At 50.2% G+C, this 27,150-nt stretch overlaps 1 protein-coding gene across 1 annotated transcript in view; it reads right to left on the reverse strand.

Annotated features, from left to right (window-relative positions):
• Window positions 1–12,427: 12,427 nt before the first annotated feature.
• LOC142416285 (uncharacterized) overlaps window positions 12,428–27,150 on the reverse strand; it is a 149,134-nt gene continuing 134,411 nt past the window's right edge. Inside the window, exons 82-89 of the mRNA XM_075515707.1 lie at window positions 24,828–24,905; window positions 23,550–23,603; window positions 22,110–22,158; window positions 21,195–21,233; window positions 18,504–18,671; window positions 15,554–15,625; window positions 14,748–14,918; window positions 12,428–12,877 (exon numbers count right to left, since the gene is read on the reverse strand). Coding sequence (XP_075371822.1) covers window positions 12,864–12,877; window positions 14,748–14,918; window positions 15,554–15,625; window positions 18,504–18,671; window positions 21,195–21,233; window positions 22,110–22,158; window positions 23,550–23,603; window positions 24,828–24,905 — 645 coding nt within the window. The 3' untranslated portion in view covers window positions 12,428–12,863. The remainder of the gene's footprint in view (window positions 12,878–14,747; window positions 14,919–15,553; window positions 15,626–18,503; window positions 18,672–21,194; window positions 21,234–22,109; window positions 22,159–23,549; window positions 23,604–24,827; window positions 24,906–27,150) is intronic.

The following is a 27,150-nucleotide window of genomic DNA, read 5'->3' on the forward strand; positions in this document are numbered from 1 at the left end:
AGCAGGTACAGACTTGCCCCGCTCACACTGCTCTGCCCTCTGCCTGGTTTCCCATCTCTGGGGGGGTTTTCTCCTCCCATGCAGCCAGGGAAACCCCTGGAAGATTGAAATTTTGGGGAACTCCTTCCAGGATGTGGTAGCACAGTCCCAGGTGCAGCATCTGAAGAGGGAGTAAGGATAATGTGTGTCTTGAAAAAAAGCCCCCTCAAACTCCCCAAAGCCACTGAGGTCCAGCAGAATTAACTCAGATTTCCCCAAGACAACGGCCAGGCAGAAAAACCCCCAGTGTGGGTCCCAGGACCACTCAGGTCTCCTGTGATGCCCCATGGAACTGGTTTGCAAGAAAAAGTGCTTTACGCTATACTGCTATAAAGAGGATGGGGCTGGAGATCTCCCTGCTGGAAACAGGGGTTGCTCCATGTGATCCTGGGCTGAGACACTCAAAGGAGCCAGGTCTCTGGTGGAGGGTTCCTCCAATGGCCACCACAGATTCACGGCTGGGCTGAGGGCTCCTGGTGGCCCCAGGACCCTGCTCAGCCCTGCCTGCTTCTCAGAGCTCCTTTCTCTGAAACCCGCTTTGAAATGCCATGGCCACCTTCCTCTAGCAAAGGGCTGGTGTGGTGCAGGTATCCCTGGGAAGGGACAAATCCTACCAAAGGTGGGGAAAACCCTCTGAGCCCCTCCACGAAAGGTAACAGCAGCCAGCAGTGACCCTGGATGGGCTCTGAGTTAGGACGGGGATATGTTCTCTCTCCTGGGCCACATGAGCAATGGTCACAATTGCTCCTTTGGAGAAAAGGAGCCATGACTGGATATTCTTGGATGAGCATCTCTGAGCTTCTCACCCAGCCCCTGAAGTAGCTGGCTGTTGTCTGAGAGGCACTGACCGGTAATGCTGAGAGCTCCGCTTTGGACTCGGTCCTGTGTTTTCCCTTTAATCACCCCCAGCTGTTGGCTGAGACACATCAGGATCTACTGCTCCAGCAATTCACACCTCTTTCATTTTCATTTGAAGCTTTCATCTCCTGGACTGATGTTTTCTTCACACACCCCCCCCCCCCCCCCCTCATTGAGACCTGAAAGGCAGTTTGGTTATCTAAATCTTTGGAGCCTTTGGTCATAGTTTTGGGCAAGCAAACCCACTTGCAGACTTCAGCGCAAAGCGCTGGGTGGGAAACTCCATTAGAGGGACTTCTTCCCAGCAAATGCGAGGGAAATCACCATCTGGCCCACAGTCCTTGCTCCTCTCCCTCTGGCAAACGCTCATGGGCTCATTTATTGTGGAGGGACGAGCTTTCTCTAGGGCTGCATGGTCCCTGAAGCTGATGAAACCCTTCAGCTCAACGTCTGCGGTGAGGAAGCGCAGTGATAGATGAGAGCTATTTCCAACCCGTCCCCCGTGGTGGAGATCCATTGAAAATGATTTCCCCTTGTGCTCGTTGCAGATGCATGACTGTTGCTTCTCAGCAACCTTCGGCTTCCCCACGCTTGGCTTGTGTCCTGCCTTTCCTCGACCTCCACGGGGTACGAAGGGCTTGAGTCAGCACCGTTACCTGGTAGCTTAATTAGTGTTGGTGGACCAGGTGACATCGCAGGTCAGGGCCTGAAGCTTGGCAGAAGGTACGTAACTAGCTTTTTAACATATATGCAATTCCCTGGGTGATGCTAAGCTCCACCCAGGTTTGACTCAATCCAGGTTTGACTACCCATGGAAGAAGGCTTTGTGCCTGGGGTGGACAGTGAGGGCTTTGCCAGTGTTTCTCTCCCATCCTGCCTCCTTGGAGAGATGTGTTTTGCATCCTCTTGCTCCCTGAGGGCTGCAGATGTTGAGTGTGGCCCTTGCAGAAAGCTCAGGAGACCCTTGGACCCTGTTTGGCTCAGACCACTGATAGCCCTGCATGCTTCAGAGCAGATTAGGGACCCACCTCCCCTGATTTTGTTGGTCTGGGGATGGAAGAAGGGGGTTGAGCATGTAAATACATGTGGGATGGGAGCTCTGGATGCTGACCTGGCCGCTGAGTGCTTCATGAAAGGTGTGTGGGCACTCAGAAAGTCTGTCCCCCTCTGCCTACCAGAAGGGGATGTCTCCATCCCATGCCTTGGCATCACATCCCATTGAGGTGGAAGAGCACTTTAAAAGGGCTGGGGGAACCTCTGAAAATGTCTCTGGTGGCATTTTGGACTCAATTGTCACCTGCTCAGAGGAGATCAGCTAAGGAATATGAAAGATGTGGAAAGGTTATTGTGTCTAGCATTCCCCAGCCCCAAAGGTAGGGCAAAACTGGTAGCCCAGAAATCAAGGCCTGGTGCACCCCTCTGACACAAGGACCTGGTGTCCCTGATTGATCACCTCCAGGAGCTTCAGGTCTTCAGGACAAAACTGAAGCCCTGCTATTGCCAAAGTCACTGGGAACCTGTGATTCAGGTACCTGGGGAAGGGAACATAGGTTAGGGAAAGGTGTGATATCAAAGAAGATTAATTAAGCCATCCTAAAGCCCACTCTCTCCCAGAGGTGATGAGATCTTTAACTTATTTCAGCGCATCTCCAAAGTGAATTAAACTATATGAAGACCTGTGGTGGGTTGACCTTGGCTGGATACCAGATGCCCACCGAGCCACTCTATCCCTCCCCTCCTCAGCAGGTCGGGGTGAGGTGGGGGAGAAAATAAGATGGAAAAAAACCTCATGGGTCAAGATAAAGGCAGTTTAATAAAGCAAAAGCAAAGGCCGTGTGCGGAAGCAAAGGAAAACAAAAGATTTATTCTCTGCTTCCCATCAGCAGGTGATGCCCAGCCCCTTCCTGGGAAGTAGGGCTTCAGTACGCGTAGCGGTTGCTCTGGAAGACAAATATTGTAATAATGAATGCTCTCCCCCCCCGCCTTCCCTTAGCTTTTATTGCTGAGCAGACGTCATATGGTGTGGAATATCCCTTTGGTCAGTTTGGGTCAGCTGTCCTGGCTATGTCCCCCAAGATCTTGCCCACCCCCAGCCTACTGGTGAGGGGGGGAATGTTGGAGAGACAGCCTTGATGCTGTGCGAGCACTGCTGGTGTGTTACCAACTGGTGTGTTACCAACGCCTTTGTAGCTACCAATACAAAGCACAGCACTCTGAGGGCTGCTATGGGGAAAATTAACTCCATCTCAGCCAGACCCAATACAAGACCAGAGGTTGGGAGAGGGTAAGGTCTCTTTAGCTGCATGCACACAAGTGATGGCTGCTCCACCTTTGCAACCATTCCGTCCCTCATGGTGGGGTGGTGGTCCTCTCTCACTGAACCTTTCCTGGGATTGAGAGGAGAGAGTGTGTGATGGAGAGAGAAGGTGTGAGTGTGTAGTTTTTATCCATTGCAGCTGCTTCAGGCTGTCCCCATGGGTTGTACATGCTCTGAATAGTTGGAAATGGGGTGTTCAGCCCTTCCTGGCTGGTGGCTGCAACGAGATGACTCGGGGATGTTGGGAAAGGGCTGACCCACGTGCCAGGAGGTCCTGTGGGACCCTGAGGAGGTGTTGGTCAGTGCCAACTCCCAGCTAGGCTCTTCAGTGTCTGCAGCTACTGCTGCAGCCTTGCACAGGAGGGTGACAAGGGCAGTTACCCACCTCCCCTGTGGGTCCGTCTTCACACAGCTGGGGTTGAATCTCACCCCTTTTGACTGAATTGGGTGGCAATGGATCCCAAAGGTCTCCGGGCACCAGGGCAAAAGGGCAGACTGAAAGGCAGGGAGGGACTCTGCTTAACAAACTGCTTCCCTGGCCAGCCAGGCTTGAGACAGATCATCCCCATGGCTGCAAAGGCAAAAAGCAATCAAAGCAACCCTAAAGACACACTACCTTTGAAGGAATGGCGTACGCACATGGGTCCCCCTCAAAAGTCAATCCTGCTGCCAGAATGACCCATGTAAATACGAATCTATTTATTTTGTTCCTGCAGACAACAAAAACTACCTGAGACAGAAGCTGGAGCATGGAGGTGAATGCCTTTTCCATCATCCAGCAGGTCACAGAATCACAGAATCGTTTAGGTTGGAAAAGACCTTTAAGATCATCGAGTCCAACTGTAAACCTAACACTGCCAAGACCACCACTACACCATGTCCCTAAGCACCTCATCCAAACATCCTTTAAATACCTCCAGGGATGGCGACTCAACCACTTCCCTGGGCAGCCTGTTCCAATGCTTGACCACCCTTTCAGTGAAGTAAAATTTCCTAATATCCAGTCTAAACCTCCCCTGGCGCAACTTGAGGCCATTTCCTCTCGTCCTATCACTTGTTACCTGGGAGAAGAGACCAACCCCACCTCTCTACACCCTCCTTTCAGGCAGTTGTAGAGAGCGATGAGGTCTCCCCTCAGCCTCCTTTTCTCCAGGCTGAACAACCCCAGGTCCCTCAGCTGCTCCCCATCAGCCTTGTGCTCCAGACCCTTCCCCAGCCCCGTTGCCCTTCTCTGGACACGCTCCAGCCCCTCAATGTCTCTCTTGGAGTGGGGGGCCCAAAACTGAACACAGGATTCGAGGTGCGGCCTCACCAGTGCCGAGTACAGGGGCACGATCACTGCCCTAGTCCTGCTGGCCACACTATTTCTGATACAAGCCAGGATGCCATTGGCTTTCTTGGCCACCTGGGCACACTGCTGGCTCATATTCAGGCGGCTGTCAACAAACACCCCCAGGTCCTTCTCTGCCTGGCAGCTTTCCAGCCACTCTTCCCCAAGCCTGCAGCGTTGCATGGGGTTGCTGTGGCCCAAGTGCAGGACCTTGCACTTGGCCTTGTTAAACCTCATACAGTTGGCCTCGGCCCATCGATCCAGCCTGTCACCGCTGGAGCCAGGCGGTGAAACCCATCTCCGTCTCCTGAGCAGATACTACAGCATATTTCTGTTTTATTTACCCATAAACCGCTTTGCTGTTGGGAAGGGTTGGTACAGGACAACGTCCTTGCAGGAGGCAAATGCTCACGCCAGGCATGGAGTCTTCACAGTGATTTTATTAAGGGAAAATAGGAAAGAGAAGGCAGCACCAAAGAAAGAAAGATGAAAGAAGTCAAACTGCCTGGTTCATCCCTATCAGTCTGCTTTAAAAGCAAACCGGACTGGTTTAGCTGTCGCTGGCTGGCTACCGCAGCTGGCAGATCCCTGCTTTGGTCTTTGCTTTTGCAAGGGATCGGAGAGGAGATTTTCCTGCAAAGCTGAAAATGTCATGGCATGAAAATAACGCCAGCTGTCCCTGGGGAAGGAGGGAGCCGTGCTACGAACAGCCTCGGGCACCCATGGGAGCCGGCTGGTGGCAGAGGGGACTCAAACTCCTAAAAAGTTTCTCCGAAAAATGACCAAACTTATGAAAAATGCAGGCTTTGTCATGAGCATCCTCGCGCGTCTCCCTTGTGCGTCTGTCTCTCCAGGAGCAGGACACCTTCCCACCTCTCTGCAGCCTGCCCTCGCTCTTGCCGAGCTCAATTTCCTTCTGTGAATCATCGTTTAAAGCCCAAATGTGGGCAGCTGAAGAGGATCTTATTAAAGTTTCATCATGACAACCATTCCGCTACTGGGAAAAATAAGACATAGCGACTCGTGGTCGTATCGTGCCAGAAGCCTTGAAAGCAAAAAGCATGCCCCAAATACCAGCACAGAAGTTTTGCCTGGCCCAGGGAGGCAAAGGCGATGCGATGTGAGGTCCTTTGTACTGCTTCCAGCACCAGAATTGCATAGAGGAGTCGGACGTGGATCCCCTTTAGGTCCATAGAAGGGCACAAGGGAGTTTTTTGGTTTGCTTTGTCCCTTCTTTAATAACCTCTAAGACTCAATTTGCATTGTCAAGGCTGCGGAGGGACGACCTCGCTGTGATGCGAGATTGCCCATCTCCCATCTCTCCATAACCCTACAGTGAACAGCCCTTCTTCTCCCCTGAGGCTGATTTTGGTGGGTTTCTCTTCCCCATAATCCCATTTTGGGGGTGATTTTCACTCCTTCCAACAGCTCAGCAGCAGCAAGTCCCTGCATATCTCTCCAAGGTGGCCTTATAGTGGGTGCTGAGGGCTTGGAAAGCTTTGAGCCAGGATGGTGGAGGGAGGAGAGGAGCTGGGGACACAAACTTTGTTAGCTTTGCAGGGACTGAATTATTGTTTTGCCTTTCTTGCCCTTTTTTCACCTTTTTGGGTCCGGAGTTTCCTGCTGCTGCTGCAGGCTCATAGGGGATTTACAGCCCCGGTCATACGCAAAGCACTTGGCTGCCTGTAACGAGCAGTTACCCACCCCACCTTCAGTGTTTCATGTTCCTGGCAATTAATTAGCTCTGTTTTGAGCTTTTGATGCAAATGTATCATCAGAAAGCCTCTTTGGGATAAAATGGGCTGGGGTTATTTTGCAGATTGCTACATATGCTTCTCCAAGAATTGCTTGGGCCAAACCCAAAGACCAACTTCATCACTGACAGCCTTCAGGCATGAAATAAAGCTTGGTTCTTGACGCTTTCCCTCCAAAGGAAGAAAAGAAAAAAAGCAATGGAGAAGAAAAAATAATCTTAAATCCTCCAAATTGTCTTCCCCAACTGTTTGCTGCAGTGTTTTTATCTGCTATCTCTCTGTTGTGCCTCCTGCCCCTTCTCCAAAGAGGTGTTTGCACCTACCTGTACACATGGTAGGTGCCTGCAGCTACGTGGGCATCACATCTCCAGTTGGAAGGAAATATCTGAAATCAAGAAAAAATGTAAAGGGAGGCAGCAGGAGCCTGGATCCACATGCAGGAGAGGTGCTGGCCTCGGGGTGTTTATTCTGACAGCGGGTCTACACATAAAACCTATTTCTACCCCATGGAGTGAAGTATAAAAAGAGCTGCTTCTCCTTTTTCCTGCCTCCGTAAGCAGGGATTGCTCCCCCTGGTGAGGCTGCAGCAGCTGGACGAGGTGAGCGGGAGAGACATTGCTTAAGAAATGCAGCGGTTGCTTCTCCATGGATGGGTTATATTGCTCCTCCAGCATTTCTTTGCCACTGGGATCATGGCCGTGGGTTGGCCCCTTGGCTTCACGATCCACGGGGAGGTGCTTGGGGTGGTTTCAGGGGCAGGGTGGGACACATCTGGGGGATGCAAGGCCCACCGGTGGGGCTCAGGGTGCTGGGCTAAGGGATGCCCGAGGCAGGGGATGGGCAAGGAGCCGTCCAGAGGCAGCCTGAGGGATCAAATGCGATTTACCGGGGTGGTTTGGGGTGTAAAATGGGGCAGGATGGACAGCCTGAGGGAGCTCCCACAGGAGCACCGGATGGCGAGAGTTTCTCCTTGGTTTTCCTCCTAACCCACACGGCAATGATGTCGGGGGCAAATCCATCCCCATTTTTGCTCCTGCTTGTCCCAGCTCAGATGGGCAGATCTGCCTTCATAGCACAGAAGGTTTTTCAGGCTTTTTCAACATTTTCCCTCCTTCTCGAGGGTGTTGTGGCTGTTGGGTTGCAATTTCACCCTTGCAGTGGGCAGGGGATAAAGTTCACCAGCGGCCTCCCAGCAACACTGGCAAAAGGTTTTATATACCAATCCAATGATGTAGCGATTACTATTGCTCCGAAAAGCGATGGCTATCACCCAAAAGGGCTGCGGACAGCGTGCAAACCTTCACCGCCTCCCACAGAGCCTGAGGACAGAGGATGTGGTGGAGGGTTTTGCAGGATGGACTTGCCAGTGCTCGGGTCCAGCCCTGCATTAACTCACAGCCATCTGCCTCCGCAGCATCTCCAGAGCCTAAATTACTCCTGCTCTAATAATATGGCATAGTTAATTAACCTAGCTAAGCGCAATTCAGGCTGGTGACATGGTGATGGACTTTTTTGACTCCGGCAGGAGTGAAGACAGCGGCTTTTGTCAGCTCCCTCCCAAACAGCCTGTCCGCTCCAATCTGCTGGGCACAGCAGAGGACGCTGGATGATGCTCGGGGCCCAGCTGTCAGCGCTGGCGGCCATTTCAGGGACTGTATCATTATCAAATTACTAAATTACACCGGCCCAGCCTCTTCATCTCTTGCGATCCATTTTCTTTTGTCAGGGTTGCTAAGGAACTGCCCACAGACATTGGATACCGCGATGAGGTGAGTTTCTCCTCTCCTCACCTCCTTGCAAGACTTCGCTGGCTGGATGCACAAGAAACCTCCTCCTGCAAAGGGGCTGAGCGTGCTCAGGCTATAGGTGCGTGTATATCCATAGGTACGGACCAATGGGCTCAGCTCTGGAGCCACGTGATCCGTACAAAACGAGTGATGGGGTCACTCGTGCTCCAAAATTGCCCTCCACTTTGCGAACGCCACAAGGATTTGTGAAGCTGGGTTTATGTTCGTTAAAGCCCCAGCTTTTCACATGCTCGGGGCTGATCGTTCGTAGCGATGCTCTTTGCTTTCTAAGGCCATTCTCCAATGTGTGTTCAGGAATCTTCTGGCCTCGCCCTGTTTGGAGCAGCCCCAGCTCCCTGCGCCTGGAAAGCAGTCAGCTCGCCAGCAAATCATTCAGCCCTGAAAGTCTCCCCCACCCTGCAATCAAATAATTTCAAGAAACTCAATTAGAGTGACATGATATTTCCAAGGAAACACCGAGGATGCTTTCCGGTAATATTTTGGCCCTGCCAAAGCGGTTCAGATGGCAAATCAATAGTAAACATTTAAGGCTAGATGTATTAAAAAAAATCAAGTTATCAATTTCCCATTATGCCTAAGCTCCCAGAGCACTGATGGGAAATTCAAGCTGCATTTAATACACCTAGCAGAGGACTGAACAGCTTGATCTTATATACTTGCCCACAGTTTTGGTTTTCACTTCTCAAGTCTCCCAGCCGCTTTGCAAATCTGAATTAAGTCACCTGGCTCCCTGGTGAGCTGCTGCTTTGGCCTGTGCCATGAGCACAGTTTATCGCGAAGGGTCTTGAGCCAAATCACTCCCCCGAGAGATTCTGCCCCTATCCTTTGACTACGCCTTGACCATGAAACCAGGTGGCCAAATTTGTCCCCTGGACTTGGCTTTGGGATATGTGTACTCCTTGCTAAGCTTGGAGCCAAAAGCTGCCAAGAAATTCTGCACTTGGGGAGGTGAAGCCCTATTTTAAGGGATGGCACTGGACTTAAAAGGAAAAATGAAGGTGGTGTCCCATTTGTTTCGGAATAAAGAGGCAGAAAGAGAAATTCCTCATGTTCTCTGGGACGTCGCAGGTCCCAGGTCCCCCAGGTCCATTTGCTCACCTACTGCTGCCTCCAGACCCTCACTGTGCTGCTGATTCACAGCTATAAAAATGATCTTCCTGCAATTACTGTTGCTTATTGTCTCCTCAGGCTTGATGTCAACTTAACATGCCTGCCAAGGGATTCACCAGCCCACAGCAATGCACTCTCCTCTTCTCTAATGCCCTGGTGCAGTTGATAGTTGGAGGGGGACGGTGAAATGCAGGGCTGGGGTCCCTGGGGGAGCAACCATGGGATGGAAGAAGGCTTTCTCCATCTTGGTTTTGGTAAATAGGTGCCACTTTGAGTTATTCATGAGCTGTTGGTGACAATGGTCTCCAGGAGGGATGCTATTGCACCCTGAATTGGAGAAAGGCTCCTGGGAGCATCTCCGTTGTCTCGGTGGAAACCCAACATTGCAGCACACAGGGAGAGCAGAGACAGGACATGGGGGCAGATGCCCAAGAGGAGATGTCCTGGGAGGGTTTGGGGAGCCGAAGGAGGCAGGGGGAGAGTGCATTGAGAGAGCGCAGTGCCAGCCTAGCTGTGGGATAGGGAGAGGGCACCCAGTGACCCCGAGCCATGTGCTGGGGACATTGGGTGATTTGCACACCAAATCCACACAAGCAGCTGGTCTGTAGGGTGGAGATATGCCCCATGCATCACCGTATCACCAGAGATGGTGCAGCCACACATGGGCTGGCTTGGTAGGATGAGGCAGGAATGAGCAGTCTGGCATTTCCTCTGATGGCCAACCCAAAGCCTTTCTTCTCAAATCCCCCTTCTTGGGAAAACCTCCCTACCTTGCTGGGCCAAACCCCACAGCCCTGGGCAGGGCTGGCCAAATGCTGGACCCTGGGTAACATGCACTCTTGGGCATCTCAAGAGGAGCCAAGGACAGGGAGGTTGGTTTGTGGGGACACCCTGAACTGGGTCAGAATAGAGCTGGTCCAAAGTTACTGCAGCCCCATAAATACGTATGGGTTTTTTTGCCATTGCTAGTAAAAGACCACAGGCTTTGCACTGACCTGACACCCTGGGTCAAGTGGTGGTGGCAACTCAAGTATAACAACCCCATATTTCTGCTAGAGACCACTGGTGCCTTCACTGAAGGGATGCTGGCAGGGTGAGCACCACACCAGAGAAAAGGGAGATGCTAGGAGGGTTTTTTCTTGTAATAATAAATATTATTCATGAGCTTTTTCTGTATTAATTAAATAGTGAGAACTGTTTGCAGCGGGTCCCCTTGCCCATACAGATATTTTTGCTCCAGTCCAGCTGTGGGCTGGTTTGCATGAGGAGGGATCATTTGGGGAACGGAGGTTGCAAGCAGAGATGTCCAAAATCGGATCAACGTGGGTGGACCTTTCTGGAGGTGCATCCCCAGCCCTTCATATGTCTGAGTTCCTTTCCCCCCCGCCCTCTTTTAAGGCTCTGAAACGTTGTTTGCTCGCACAATTGTGGGAGTTCAACAACTTGTGCCCCTTGGCAAGGTCCCGCCTAAGTAAAGATTTTCATACCAGGGTGCCAAATGCACCTGTGAGTTGTGCACTCTGTTAGGTCTCTGTTTTCTTGTGCACGGTGGTTATTTTTGTTAACGCAATTTCGGAATGAAGGTTTTTCCTGCTGGTTGCAAACGCTTTGCTCCCCTGGATAGCCTCAACTCTCCTGGGCTGATGCAGGAGCTGGAGGTCAAGTCACTCCGTGTCTCCCGGGCTGCTGAGGGCCAGAGGCTGCAGCACCTGCACAGACGAGCACCCCGCGAGCTCCCCAGCCCAGCCACGGCTCTGCAGACATCGGCATCCTGCAGCCTCCCTTACAAAGTGTCCCCCGTCGCTGTGATGCCGGGGAAAAGTGAAAATATGGGGTGTTTCTCAGAAAAACACCTGTTTCTCAATGCTGTGGCCTCACCTGGAAATGCAGAAATGCTTTCGTTTTGGTGATGCCGGACCCGCTGTTTTGCTTACATGGGAACATTTTGTTTCTTGTCTGAGCGGATATTTTTCTTGCCATGATACAATACCTGAATGTTTTTCTTGCTGAAGTACATTTCGATACAGAACAGCATTTCAAGAGGTGAGGTTGGAAATGTCAGTCTGAAAATGGCACTTGTCTCATTGCCAACCTTTACCGATTTTTTTTTTTTGAGTAAAAAAGATTTTAGCTGTGGGGGGAATAAAAATCCCCAAAAACTCTGCTGGTCCCTCCTTGGGGCTTGGGATATTGTGGGTAAGGGCAATCCTTCTTCTGCCTATGCTACTAGTAGGAATGAGGCAACCCTGCTGGGCTGGGGAAATTTGAGCTCAACCTTACCAAATTGTGCAGCCAAACTTTTAATAAAACCCGCTGATTTCCTAACGGTCTCCCCCCAGTCCCACTCTAGCATGAATCCTCATTTAGCTATTGTTTCCACCAAAGGCGTTTGGAAGAGGAAAGGCAATTCCCAGTGCAATCCTCGAAGACACAATGCAATGTACAGTCTTTAATGAAAACATTTTTTGTCGATATGGGGCAGAAAAGTGACCATTTATAGAAGTCTTGGGCATGTGTACTGGGGACCTGTTATGGAGAGAGGAACGGAAGCTTGCACCTATGGATGCTGACATTGCCAGAGCACCCCAGCAGAGCTCCCCAGGCAAAGGACTGGGAGCCCAAAATTCCAGCACCAATATGTTGTGGAGAACGCCGCCAAGATAGTAGTGTGGCCAGGGATGATGTGGTCAGCCCACCCACGCCACACCTGAGCGGTGTCATTTTTAGACACCATGTTTCCTACCTGGTTGCAACACGACAGCAATTTCCTCAATCCTTGGGGAAGGCAGAGCCTTTTGCTTTTGCTGTTTCTTCGGCAAATTGCAAATATTTAAAAAGCTGGGAGAGAATTCAGTGCCATCGGAGCTGCTGTGACCCTTCCCAGGGGCTGGCGTGCTGTCCCATGATGTGTGCTTGGAGGAGATGCTATTGGATAGGACCGCTCTCAGCTGGGTCCATGTGGCCACCAAAACCCAGAGGTTTTCCCTCCCACTTTTTGGATTTCCACACCTCTCTGGAGCAGCAGCTCCAAACACCTCAAAGACTTGGGGGTGGCATTTTGCAGGGAGAAGCCATGTCTGGTTTTGAACCCTGTTTTTTTCTTACCGTAGAGTTTGGGATGGCTCCTCTTCACCTGCCCAGGGAACGGTCAAGTGAAGGAGAAGGTGGGACTTGCTAAAGGCCATAGGGAGTTTAGGGATAAGGTTATGGGACAGGGCTCAACCTGCCTGCCCGGTCTGACATGGGGCAATAGGAATTCCCAGCTTTCTCTCTGCCCTTCTCAAAGGGTTACTGCTTCCAGGTGAACTATGAACCAGAATTATACACAGCAGCATTAACACACTTTTATTTTACAAAAATAAACTCAGGGGTATGTGTCGCCTGGTTTTGCACAGTAGTCCTACGGGGCGAGTGGTGCAGTCATGAGCCTCTAGACATCTCTGCTCTCCTGAGTAATCAGATGTTTCCCTCTCCTCATACCACTTTATTTCCTGCTCATAATTACAGTTTTCCAACATCTTTTTTTAAACATCCTTTGCCTCGTCACATTGAATGGTTTGTCTTGCTTGTCCAGTCTCCAAGACGTCCTGGAGACACTTCTCGCAGCTCCGTTTCTTTTTTTATTTAAACATGGCAATTGCAGCTGATCACCTCCCTCTAACTGGTTTTCAAAAGCGAGGAAAGAGAAAACAAAAGGGACGTTGGAGGTTGACTACAGCTTGGGCTTCTTCTTGGACCTTCCATGCTCACAGTGGCTCGGGAAGTCCCTGACACGATGGGATTATCTGTGCCAGGTCATGTCACCACACGTCAGACATCCATAAAGCAAATGTCACGATCCGGGCCAGCTCCAGGCACCATTTAGGGTCAGTCAGGAGAAATGGACACATAGAGGACACGTGGACCTGGCTTGGTTTTGGATGACTCCCACTTCCCAGTGGTTGCTTCTCCCCACAAAGGGAGCGCAGACACAGTGCTGGAGATACCTACAGCTCCTTTGTGAAGCCTACACTATCTCTTCATGCTTATGCCCTGGGGTAAAGCGCTGGCTGGGAAGAGGTTCACTTACTACCTCATGCTGCTGGGCCTGGATTTAAAGCACTGAGAGTGGCTTCTCCTCATGCAGTACATGGCAAAGAAGCTGATCACCAAATGTGGGCATTGACCAGCCTAAATGGGCCAGCTGGTCTACCTTGACTGCCCTTATGGTCAATGAACGAGCACAGGCTCCTCAAGGAGTGATGCTAACCCTTGCGGCGGGGGGGGACGCAGAAGAGGGCACCCAGTTTGGGCTGGCTGCACTGGGGCAGCAAATCCCTCCTTCTTGGCCAGTCAGTACATATTCCTTCCGCCCAAAGAGCACTTCAGCTCTCCAGGATAGCATTGCCTGTCCTAAACTGGAGTTAAGAGCAATGAATATTTGTACTGCCTTCTTCCTTGCAGAACAGGAAGCCCGGGCTGTGCAAAGTCCATTGCCTATCAGAAAGATTCAAATGGATGATAACAGCTTGTGCAATGGTCTTGATTTTATGCATAATAGGTGCCCGTCTAAAACCCAACCAACAAAATACAGACCACCTGAAAACTCTGAAATGAACCTGAAATTATAGATCTCCGCGTTTAATGTCTTTCTCTTTTTTAATGTGCCTTCAAAAACAGAGAAGATGAACCTCACCAGAGTTTTTTTTAATGTATTGTGGAGAACTAATGCATTTCTCCTTATCCCCAGAGGGGTTGTTTCCACACAGAGGAAAGGCGGAGAGAGGAGCATCTTTCTAGGAAGGCTGGTTTCAGCCACAGCTCGTGCACTGCTCGGCAGCAGTAGTGCTGGCATTACTGTCAGGGCCGGCAGGAGCCCATTTCCCCTGTGGTGAGCTACCACACGCCTGGAGATCAGGAAGAGCCATGCAGACTGACCCCATGAACCCTAGATCTGGCAATGGAAGCCCAGCTGGGCTTCCAGGAGTGAGTTTTTCCCATCGAACCCCTGGATGAGGTGTGACCCTAATGCAGGGGTGTTTGGGACTGCTTATGAGCTGGTCTAGATTAGGGCAGATCCACCAGCTTCAGGCTCTGCCTGGAGTCCTTGGTGGCTGGAGATGCCAGAGAGGTGCTTGGATGGAGCAGTCCAGGGTTCAGAGGGCACCAGCCCCCAAATTCCTGCAAACCTCAGCCCTCAGAAAGCACAAGGTCACTGAGCTCGAGGCATGCAAACTATTAGAACCCAGTGCTGGTGCCCAGGTGGACCCTCCTCATCACCCACAGGTCCACCCACATCCCATGAGTGGATGTGGCCCAAGGGAGGAGATGTCCAGGAGCTCCTAGGAGGGGCTGGGGGTGGGGCAAAGTGAGCTGGGAGTGGGACGGGAACGAGACCTTGCAAACTAGAGGCACTCCTCCAAGTCCTTTCTTGGTCCTGGTGGGGCACCAAAAGGCAATGGAGGTGGGCAGATCGTTGATGGGTTTTCCTGCTTTGAACTCACTCCTGGTTGGAGGAAGAGAAGGGTCGGAGGGCTCAGGGGCTGCCTTACCTGCTGAGGTTTTGCACCGCCGCTCGCATTTCCACTTGGTTTCGAAGCGGTTGCTGTTCCCTCGACATCCCCCAAAGATGAACGGCCGGCAAGCGTTTGCCTCTGCACGGTAATACCAGAGCAGGGCGTAGTGCCGGCAGGAACCCTCGTCCATTGGCTGCAGGCAGGGGGCTGCAGGGAAACATGCCCCCACCACTTGTGTGTTGGACCCGGGTGGGAAAAGGCCACACACACTCTGCCACACTCATTCCCCCCCCCGGGCAAATGTGTGGGGCTGGTCCAGGGACTTCCACTGCCCCACAGTCAGCGCCTTAGCACAAAGCGATGGGGTTGGCAAAGCAAAGGGGGCAGCAAGGACCAAGGGTAGGCATCCGGCAGGGGATTTCCATAGTGGGACAAGCACGAGGCTCCTTGTTGCTCCATGGCACCATCCGCCCCTATGTTGCCCATCATGGTGCTCTCTGACCTTTGCAAGGGGACAATTGACCCTGGGACCTGGGGGGGGGGTGTCTTTGCAGGGGTGGTTGCATTTGGGGTGTTGTCTGGGGGACTCTCACTGTGCATTTTGCCGGTGGGACTGGACAACACAGGACTGGGTGAAAACCCCCTCCAGTTTTTTCACCACCAGCTCAACACCCTGGGGCAAAAGCAGCTGCTTTAAGGCAAGTCCAAAACTGAGTTTTGAGCCTCTGCTTGCTGGCACGTGTAACTCTTTCAGTGCCGCGTCCCCTCGATCTCAATGCCAAAAAGCACTTCCCACCCGGGAAGTGACTTCCCTAAATGTCACTTAATTCAGTGCATTTCACCTGGTAATTGACTGTGGGCGTCTTGGCGCTTGTGCTGAAAGGGACCCGTTATCTGCTGCGCCTGGGGAGCCGCTGGGGAAGCAAATGGAAATCACACGTAACGAGGGCACGCAAACAAATTAGCCACCATTTAAATATAGATCATTGGAGCCTTACATGGCTTTCCGCCGGCTAACAAGTTCTCTTAATAAATGTCACAGAGCAATTGGTGAGGGGAGGGAGAAACCGGTGGCAATAAAATTCTTAATGGTGTTAAACAACTCAGTGAGAAAGGTTGGGTGTTAGTCAGAGAAAATGGAAGTATTTGTAGTTGTTTGCAGGAGATAAATGTCAGGCTGGAGTTTTGTAAATCTGCAAGCTTTGAAAAGCCAGGAGCGATTGTAATCTGGCAGTAATAACCCTCCAACTGCAGAATCCTGTTAACATTTAGAGAGCCTATCCGCACTCGTCACTCAGCACAGCGATTTATGAGCCCTCCTGCCTCAGACCCGGGCTTTAATGGGATTGTCGGCTGGCGACGGCTGCAACAGTGATTCAATAACATGTGGTATGCCCCATCGATCTGAAACTGCCCAGATCCCAAATGCTGCTTTGATATAAAGTGAGTTTAAACCCAGATGGATGATGTCTTCGACATACGACACAGACATCAGGAGAGCGCTTGAGGGTGGGCAGGAGGAAGGTGGTGATGGTTGGGGGCTGGTTCTAGGCTTAGCTGGATTTGGGGGATTGGTTGGGTCCTTAGCAGATTACACAGGGGAAAAATGGAGGTCATCATCAATGGGTTTGACTTAAAACTCTGTCCAAAGCTCAGGGAAAGGGCCATCGCAGGTAATAAAGGTCAATGGATATAAACTGTAGGTCAACAGCTTGTATAGGCTATGACTTGTTTTGGGGTGTAAAAGTATGTAACATTGGGGTGTCTTGCTCAGTATGAAAGTGCAATGTGATTTTTTAATTATTATTATTATTTCTAGAGTAGAAGGACTGGTTGGCCAGCCCATGTGCTGACTGGCCAGCTGGTGAGCTGGCTGGCCAGCTTTTGTGCTGGTTGGCCACTCACTGCTGCATGGCCAGTCTGCAGAAAGCTTTGCCCCATAGATGCTGGGGGACCAGAATTTGGGCAGGAGTGTGGTAGGGGCATGGGATGCTGCAGTTTAGGCGGCTCCTTTCTGCTGAGATGCATCTGGCCCTGCAAGTACGTGTTTCTCTGAGCTGCAGCGCTGATGCTCTCCCCCTGCCTGCGTCAATGGCAGCTCCATCAATGCTACCCAACCCTCCTCCTCCTGGTGACAAAATCTGAGCCGCCACATCGTACTTTCTGACTTGCTGAATTGCAAGAAATGAGTCTGAACACTCCCTCCTTTTGAGTCCTGCCCTGTCTTGCAGTGTGTTTGAACTTTGAGCACCAAGTGCAGAAAGCCCTCTACAAGCAAGCCCATAATCCCCTATTCCTCCCCACTAGTGCTTCTGCATCATGTTTTCACTCTCTGTCTCCCATAAATCAAGATTCAAAGATGAGGAGGTCAGAGGGTCCATGGGTGGCTGTGGCATGGATTTGAAGATGTGATGGACCTGGAGGAGGGCAGCTCATATGGGTCCTTCTGGGTGAAGGTCATTTCCAGGTTGCTGCTAAAATTTAGGGCAGAGCTACCCAGAAACCCCTCAAGCCAGTTATGTCAAAGGCTGCTAGTTGCCTCCATCAGCATGCCAGGGAATGGGCAGGCCCACAGGGCCTGGAAAAGCCACCCACGAGCCATTATCCCATAGGGACAGAAGGAGGATATCTGACTGGTAGCTCTTCTGCGCCAAGGGGACCGTATTGCTCATCAGGTCTGCATGAAGCTGGGCTAAGCGTTCCTTCATCATAATGCTCATGACAGTGGTTCATGGTCAGAAGAAAGGGTAGATGATCTAAAATGCAGCTAAAACTGCCCCATCCTGCCCTCTCCCTGGAAAGATGGCCATTCTCAGCCAGGCATTAATGGATTGCCCTGTATCCATTGGGCTCATCTCCTGGGCTTTTCCACCAGGATACTGTGTCCCAATGCATCCCAAGGTGGCCCTGGAGCCTCCTGGGGAACCACCCCATCGGCTGTGCCTACAGAGCGGGCCATGAACCTCCCTCCAGCCCATGGGCACGTAGCAGGACATAGTTCACTGCCCTATGGCTGAGCAGTCTTCATCCCCAAAAATGATGGTTGCACCTCAGCTGCCTAGCAGTGCTCAAGATCCTGCTGGGGAGCTTGAATACCTAAAAGCATGGCCAATTTTGGATCATGCTCTTGTCCTGTCCAGTTACCTGGTGTAGAGATAGATGCAGTGTGAGGAGATGCCACAAACCCACTGGTGTTCGTGTACAGGCAGGTCTGTATTGTATTTGTCCTGACCTTGGCCCGTCTCTCTCCCCCTCTCTCTTGGGCAACACAAAGAGACAGAAATAGAGCTGGTTGTTTTCCCATTAGCTGTAATCAGTAGCTTTACCCATTAAAGGGTTCATGAGGCCCTGGGCAGAAATAGTCTGTAATAGTTTGAGTGTTTGGTCTCAGAGATGTAATTTCTGGCTGGTAGGAAGCTTTACTAGAAGTTGCAAAGGACATGGTGAGGAGAAGGGGAAAAAATCAGCCTGAAAATGGCTGCCTCCTTCCAGCCTTTCAAAATGCATCCTTTTGGAGGTGGTGATCATCACTGAGGCCACACATATTTGGCTTTTCCTTCACCCACCACCCCTTCCAGGGGCATTGGCTCACCTCGTCTCTGAGCCACTGACCAGCCCTTTTCAGCATGGGACATGGCAGCGTGGGAGCCCCCACTGGAAATCCCATCACTGCCTTATTTCTGCCCAGTCTCAGGGAAGAGTATTTAGCACTGGGTTCACGGGGTGCTCCAGGAGATACCGGCTGCCACAGCTAGAACGATGGAAAGCATGCAGCCACGCAGCTGCACTTACCTGCAATAAGTGAAGGTGGCTCCATGAAGGGCTTCACCGAAGTCACCAATGTGGTCATGCTCTGAGTTTTGTTAAGCATTTCTTCCTGGCTTTCACCATCCCTTCTAGTGTGTTCCCGAGGCTGAAAATACTCTTGAAGCTGCCTGTTGATTTCAGCTGCTTCCAGGCCTGTGGATTTAATTGCTCGGTCAGTGAGGATGAAATCTGGTGCCACAGTTTGAAAGCCACCATGCTTCGATAAATGGTTATAGCTCAACAAAATTACTGCCACTGCTCAACACAGTGTGGGAGACACGTCACAACACAATATTTCATTGGCCAAAGCCTACAGACCATTGGGATATGTGGTCAAGGTAGGAAACCTATTTCCAAATCACATATACTCTAGAGAAGGGCAAGCAATTAAGGAGAGCTTGTACTGTCTACTGTCTTCTCAAGGAAGGGAGCAGGGGTTATGCTAAACTTATTCAGAATAGAAGCTGTTTTTGAGGAAGCGGTTCCCAAGAAGTGTGCTGGGCTTCCTTGGGACCTCCATGACTGCATGGACACGTTCCCAGTGTCAGTTGGGATGGAGTTGTAATCAAAACTACATGGATAATTAAATGCTGCTGGATCAGCATCTCCATGAGATAGGTCCCCTGAAGTGCTGAGCACTGCCAGTCTCCTCAGGTAAGACTTGTTTACTAAAAGGCTGGGAATCCACAAAAAGAGTTATCGAAGTTATGCACGTCCAGCTGTATGTCTGGATGTGTGTGAGGCTGTGGCTCCATCGTCCTTCATACTACGTATGTCTGATGCTCAGTGTCTTGAGGGACAAGTGTGATCTGGACCAGGCTGGCAGGCACATTAGCGGAGCAGATATTTTAGGAGTTCTGGTTTTATGGTGGATGTACAGAGTTTGCAGGTAGAGGACAGAAGATGTAGTGGAGCCTGGCTGTGCAAAGTTAACCCAGAAACCCGTTTTGAAGCAATGTGGACCAGCAGACCGAATCCATCCCAGATTAATGCTCTGTGGTGTGTCTGCTGTGATTTCGATCTGGCTTTGCTTTCCTTTACTACCTTACTGTTTTATCTAAAGGATGCTCTGAGCATGAGGGATGGAGAGGACCACGTGCTCCTGGCTGACGGATCGACCAGCCAGACAACAGGCAGGGCCCCTGGGTAACACCTGAGTCATGAAGGCAAAACACTTCAGCAAGGGTTGTCCTTTGCAGGAGCATGGAGACTGCTGTGTCCAAGAGCATTCGCTGTGCAGGATTCATTTGCTCTGATTTATTTACATTACAGAAGCAGATGGAGGCTGGGGCAAGGGCAGGCTCCCAGGTATGCGACCATGGATAGACATCAGGGAGAGATGATCTCTACCCTGACAGATTGCTTTCTAAACACAGAGCAGGAGGGGAAACAGAGCCTGGAAAGGACTATCTCATGTCTACTGTAATTGGGAATATCCCACACCAAGAGAGTTCCCAGCTACTCCAGGCACCTATGACTGTACTGGCTTCTTACATCCAGGGCAAGGATGCTGCTTCTTGACCCACCTCTCTGTTTATAAAGTCCTTGCTTTGTAAAATGCTCTGCTTTTCTACACTAGGAAATAATTTGTTATGAAGGCTAAAAAAAAAAAAAAAAGTAACAGTTATGAAGGAAAAATTAAAGCAAATCCATTCCTGGCGAACATGAGTTCACTGCAATTTACAGTCAAATTGCTGCTCTGAAGTTCCTCCTTTGTCTATTCCTGTTTAAAACATTAAAAACAACTTGTGGTGAGGGACCCTTTCCAGGACTAATGATGGCCTTGAAATGTAGTAGGAAACATTCAGGTTAGATGAGATGTCCTAGGGCAACCAAGGCATCAAAGCTGGATTGACAGACACGACACAGACCTATGAGACACCTCTGCCCTTAGAGAGGATCCAGCAGGATACATAATCTGGTTTATATATGGGCAACTAGATCAACACCCAGGGATGAGGACCAGATCCAGAGGTGGAAACTTTCCTCTAGGTGCCTTCATGTGAGCTGAGTGTCTTCAAAACCTACTATGGCTAGCTGAGATCCAGAACCTGGTTCAGTATCTCCTGCAGAAAAACTAGACCCTGAATCACTTGCCCACATGTAGGCAAAGACACGGAGAAACCAAGTCCTCCCTGAAGCACAGAGGATGAGCCCCTGACTGAACCTGGGGGTTTACATTGAGGTTGGCAGATTGGCCCTCCAGACTTTGTGGACCATATAGATTAGATCCCCACAACAGGAGCTTAAATGATGAATAGACACCTGCACTGTAGGCACCTCACTGGAGCTTATCATGTTAACGGTTTAGGATGGTGGAGCAACAGGATCTGTTTTGTGGGCAGGGAGAGGTGTTCCTGGGGCGCAGCTTTTAAAGCTGGGTGTCAGGAATAGCTTTGATCCTGTCTTGCAGTAGAGGGTGGAAGCAGAAGACCTCTTGGTGGCCCTCTCAACCTGTTTTCTCAGATTCCTCTCAAGAAATACCACCCCTAGAGCCAGGGTCTAAAAGCAGTCAGTGATCCAGGGTCATTTTCTGCACTGAATCACAGAAAAAAGCACTTATTCTTAACAACATCTTTTCCCTTGCAGTTTCAGGTTGTTTTGGGGCAAGGAGAACATCCTTTGCTCTATTGCATGAGTTCACATGCATTTCTATGTAGATATTAGCAGCCTTACCCCATTCCATGAGCATCCTTCCCAACTCACCTCCACAATCTGCAAACATAAGACAGACAAGGGCATAGTTTGTTTGCTTCTTCTTTTTTCCCTATGTAAATAAGATTTTTCAACAAAATCATTATTTTTACAGGCAGCACATGCTTTCATGGCCTATTTTTCATCCTTTTTTCCCCCCCCTTCGAAGCATTCAATGCCCCCTAACATCTCTACGCAGAAATGAGTGCGACTCCAGCTTAATGGCTGAAGCATCTTGGCAAATGGCAGTGAACCCAAACCCTCCTTGGCCATAGGCAGACCTCAGGGAGTGGGGCAGGAGTGGGGCAGCTCTCTGCTGGCCCTCAGGGAGGTGGACCTCTGCAGGGCAACGAAAACAAGACCCCAAAAGCCTGACACCCTTGTGATGTTGGGATTCTGGGGTAAAACCATCCCCAAATGCACTGGGTTTTGTTACTGTTGTGGTGCTGGTTGGCAGTTATTCACTGCTGGAGAGGAGAGGTCTGAGTGTCAAGAAGTGCCACGAAGTAGATAGGAATTAAAAGGTTGTTACTGGGCAAAATGCAGCTCCAAACTTCCCCCTGTGACCCAGTGCCTTTCGCCAATCAGCGAGGAAATGGGCATGACCAGGGAGGAAAGCTTTGCTGACAAAACCACCGGGGAAGAAATGGGAAGAGAGAGGGTTTAAAGGGAAAATATTAAGAGTTTGAGTAGGAGGTTAGGACGATGGCAGAGACCTCGTGGCCCAGAACTGCGCACTCGTCTCCGAGCGTGGAGAGGCGACGCGTCTCCACTTGCTGCTAATGGGGTGATATTTGCTCTGCCGAGCCAGCGTGTGCTGGCATTCTAATTGCTCCAATTTAGTTGCTGGCAGGTGTCAGAGCGGTGGCCCCGAGCGTGGCTCACTGGCCAACTTACCACATCTGCCTCTCATTTCATTCCTGACCACCTCCTTCACCTCTTCCTCCTGTGCCGCAGGGGGAAAGCAGACGTTAGCAGTGATTTTCTATGCTGGCACCATCTCCCTCCACTCCTGTGCCACATCCCAACTCTGCTTGCCCCACCGGAGGTGGCCTCTGGTGAAATCACCTCAACTTGGGTATGGCTGGGATCAGAGACGTACATTTGGTGTCACAGGGACCTCGGTTCAAGATTTGTGGCTCATCAGGGAAGTAATTCCCTTTGCAAATTCATGGTCATCCTGTAGCCAGCTCCTCTTCTCATGAGGAGCTGGGATCCCCAGCCCAACATGAGGACCATGGCACACCTCAAGCCCGGGCTGGCTTTCCAATGAGTCTCTCCACCCTTTTGGCACTGTCCCTGAAGGCACAGTTTCTCAGATGTCCCTTACCTCTGAGAAGCTTCATCAACCCACCTGCATCCATGCAAAGGGGCTGCTCAAATCATACTGCAGGCTTGACCCATGGAGATGGGCTGTAGCACTAGATTTAGATGAGATGTAGCTGCACCTCATTTTGTTCTTCTCCTCTGTCTTTTTACCAGCTAATGATGTTCCCGACAGAGCGAGACATCTGGTCTCATGAATTTTGAATCTATCCCTCACCCTTGGGCCAGCCAACTGCTACTGCTTCAGCTGAGCATCTTCCGTGTCCAACAGCTGGTGTCCTACTGCGCTTCACGTGGTCACTACCTCTTACCCCTTGTAGGGATGACAAATTTTGGGGCACTTACTACACAGGGAGCTGGGCTCTTCAGCAGCCCACACACAGGGGACCCTTGCCCATAATACCCATGCTAAAACTAAGCCTGCCTGGCCTCCACACACTGGAAGGATGAAAGGACCACGTTATATCAGTCAAGTGGCACAAAACACATTTGCTCAGGCAACAGGATGGAGACCCTAATGTTAGGGGAGCTGCAATAGGGATTTTGCTCTGACCCATGTAGGTCAACCACTCCTTCTTCTTCAGGATTTATAAACCCAGAGCAGCAGCTTTTGCAGTAATGCCAGCTCCCTAATCGCTTTAAAAATGGGGCACGTTGCTCTCTCCTGCTCTTTCTTTGTATTTGATCAGCCCTGTGGCTTTGGCACTGATCCCATCTGCCAAGCACAAGTTTGAAGCATCATGGGGAGGATGGGAGAGGGGAAATGTGCCTCGGCCGCTGGGTCGTTGTTTGGGCTTGGCATTGTACAGCCCAGCACTGCTCCCACCCCAGCCTGTGCACGCACGTCTGACGTCTCTGGGTAATGGCCAACACTCTCATTTCCCGGATATTCTCTGAATGAATCTGTTTCTCAGCATTTCCCTCCTCCCCTACACCTTTTAGGGGCTGTTTGCCCTATTTTCTCTATTCAGGAGTGTGTAATAGGATGTGATCTTGGGCTAAAGTACTCACAGAAAGACCAGGATCTCCCTTTTCTCCTTTCTGGCCAGCTGGACCATTTTCACCCTGTTAAAAACACTTAAGTCATTACAAAAGCTCAGTAGATTGACCATTAAATGCTCCAGGAATAAGCGCACCTTAGAGAGGAAAGGATGTGCTAGGAAGGGAGATGGGGAAAAAGGGTCACATGTTTTCCCATAAATTTTAGGGTTATCTGTGAGTAGCTCATTGAGCAGAAAGGAATGGACTCATCCACGCGCAAGGAAGCAAGAACAGAAGCGTGTATCAGACAGCTGGGTGCAGGCTCCCAGATATTTTGGGAGCTCTGCTCTATCTAAACAATAAGGGTGTTACCAGCTACAATTTAAGTCAGGTTTCTTTGCAGTTTGTAAGGGACCACAAAGGCTGAGGTGGAGGCATGGAGAGGATCTGGCCCCCAGAGAACCTCTGGGAACAAGACCAGGCAGAAGATTGCAACTACGATTGCAATCCCAGCACTGAAAAAATGACACACAGGGAGATGCTGAGGTTTGCCAACAGGGCTTTCTGCCTCCCAGGAGAAAATACCTTGAAAAATTTTCCGCTCAAAACTGGATTTGTTGATTAAAAATACTTTAAAATATTAAAGGAAAAGGAGCACAGGAAGAATGATCTAAATTAAACCTGTGATGGTCATTTTTCTCAATCCATGCTCACTTACAGGGGCTGGAGCGGGAGGAGAAATCGCATTACCCTCTACCAACACATGGAGCTAATGCAATGACACCTCCTGATGCAAAAAGCCCTTGAGCCAGTGTTGGCAGGACCTGCAGTGTGTAGGGACCAACCTGGAACATGGGTTGTAGGTTGGGATCTTGAGATCAAGCTCTTATTTGTATACTCTGATGTGCATTAAAAGGCTGAGCATTACCCCTCTGTACTGAAGTACTGCAGTGAGTATTGTTTTACTCCTAGTCTGCCATGGCAAGCACAGCTGAGGATGTGCTGGCCCAAAATATGATGTTTTCCCAAAGAAGTCTTATATAAAACAACTGGCAGCCCACAGGGCTTACAGCAGTTGTCCCAGCTGGAGATACCTTCAGGCAGAAGTGTAGGCAGCATTGCCTGTGTCCAACGCCAATGCTTGGGGGTAAAATGCTCTCTGTGCTTTTGTTGTTGCAAAATTTGGAGAGCTGAGAAATGCAACCTAGAACAGCCAGGGTTCATCCAGCCCCAATGCAGAGCTCTGCACTGCTGCAGGGCGGTGAGGAACCTCACTGGGAGGCAAGGCTGGCTCATCCCCATACTGACCATTTCTCCTTTTTGCCCGTCCGTGCCTGGGGGTCCCCTGAGGCAGAGCTGAGGTCTCCCTCTTTTCCCTCGTGGACCCTAGAGAAGAAGAAGAGAGCTCAGTTAGCAGTGCCTGAGCACCCTCCAGAGATATCCCACTCCATTGACTGGGGGTTTCCCCCTAATGCCCAACCTGGGCATCAGTAGGAGAAGCTGGAGCTCTCTGGATTTCAGATGCTCCCCAGACAGATCAGACTTGATGGGTCAGAGCCATGGGCTTTGCCCCTTCTGCCCCGGGCAACCATAAGGCATTTTCTATGGTCCCTACCTGCGGAAAGGATGGATGCTGCAGGGGCAGAAGGCAGTTTTCTCTCTCTGACACTCTGTCTATCCCAGCACTAATTTAAGAAACAGAGTCTCAGCAGGAGGAGAAGGGCTTGCAGACCAAGATAATACCCTCCTACATTAGAAATGAGGGTGGCCTCGCTGCTGCAGTTCAGATCCAGGGACTTTCTCTTTTAATTTAGGAAAAAGACAAGTAGCAGTGTGGATGTAGAAAGTGGCATCTCACTGTCTCTCTTTAATCAGCGTCCAAACGAAAGCCATTCATTATCTCATACACGGCTTTCTGAGCATGCAGTGCTTGTAACTGCTAATATAAAAACTTTCAGCCTTTTTAAACATACATGAGGGGATCTCGTACTTTCGGCTCCTTCCTCCCTTCTGTGATTCTTTTGATACATTTTGCATTGCACGGTACAGCCTGAGGAGCAAGGGAAAGAAGAATAATGTTGCTGCTATGGTCTGAAGCTTGATCTAGTCCATTTTTTATTGTTCTGGAAGGGTCCTTCTACATCTGCACCCCTTTAGCAGAAGGCTCAGGGGCAGTTCTTCCTACAATCACCCTGTCAGTAGTGAAGCACTGGGTGGGATTCAGCTGTATCTATAGGCTGCTGAACAATGCTGAAGGCCCAGAGCATCCTCTGTGCCCTTGTATCATGGAGCAGATTGCTCTAAGTCAAGCTTTTATTTGATGACGTCTCAGGACACAATACAGATGGTCAATGTGACCATCAGTGCAATGTGGACCTTGCTGCACCACCTGCATTTTTCTTTCCTTAATCACTTCTTCCCTAAGACTTAACACCCAGTGTTGAGTATTTTTTGTTTTGCGGCTCCAAAGAGCAGGGTACAGACTTTCCCAGCATGTGATGGTCTTCCTCTGTACGGGAGAAAACCAGGTTAAGAATCACTAAAGCCTACATAGACAGCTTTATACCACCCAAGTCAGAAGTCCTGCAAGGGGGTCTAGGACAGGGAGATCTTTGAGACCCAGGAGAGCCGATCTAATGAGGTCCAGACTCATTCAGACTTTCACACAAAATTGGGTCTGAATTGTCCCAGCTTCTATCCTCAAAAGCTCAAGCAATTTTCACCGGTGTATCTTTACCAGCACAGTCCTGAACTGCCCGATGCAGCTACACATCAGCTAAATTCTCCATGCTATTGAATGTGCTTCTCACTTGGTGAAGGATAATCACTGGTGATTGGAGTTTGGATTATTTGGCTGAAATAATTCGGCAGGGCATGGCAGATTAAAGAAGAAAATCCTGCCAGGGTTTCTACCTCCTTTCCTTGTTTTCAAATCAGCAGCGCAATCCACTTCCCATCTAGCAGAAAACGCAAGTATTTTACAAACCATATGTGTGTATATGTGCACGTGCAGTCTCTACACACACACATATATACACACACACACGAGGATTAAATGCTTACACATACTTATATAAGGATACATCACTGAAGGGTGAAACATGGCACACCAAATATCTGCCAGACTCACAGGCTGGCAGGAGTTAAAACAGGGCTATCCCTGAGACAGCTTCCAGGAAACAGTTGGTCTTGCAGGTAGTTACCAACTTCAGCTTTTCTTTTGTCCTTGATTCTTTCATGTTAGTTTATGTATTCTCTTGTCCAAGCTTGAAACTGAGCCAGTCCCACCAGCACGACTGAGAAGGGTATTTTCATTTTCAGTCCTCTTTCACTTGAAAAGTTCTTTGTTACTTAATGGATGCTGTCTAAGGGCGAGTGATTAGCATTAATCTCTAGCATCTTCCCTCCGCATTGTGTTGGCAGCAGCAAGACACTCTTCATTACCATAGAATCTGGGGGCAGCATGTTCCCGCTCATAAACAGTATTAGCGTGTCTCATTTCCAAGTCTTTTTGTTACATTTCAAAAGGTGCCCAGCATGTCTTGCATGCAAAGACACTTATTAAGTATGGCCCACAAATGGGGTCTGAAAGCCGCCAGCTCCTTCCGAAACCTTGGCATCCTGCTCCCCA

The sequence above is a fragment of the Mycteria americana genome, chromosome 1, assembly GCF_035582795.1.
Source record: "Mycteria americana isolate JAX WOST 10 ecotype Jacksonville Zoo and Gardens chromosome 1, USCA_MyAme_1.0, whole genome shotgun sequence".
Taxonomy (NCBI): Eukaryota; Metazoa; Chordata; class Aves; order Ciconiiformes; family Ciconiidae; genus Mycteria; species Mycteria americana.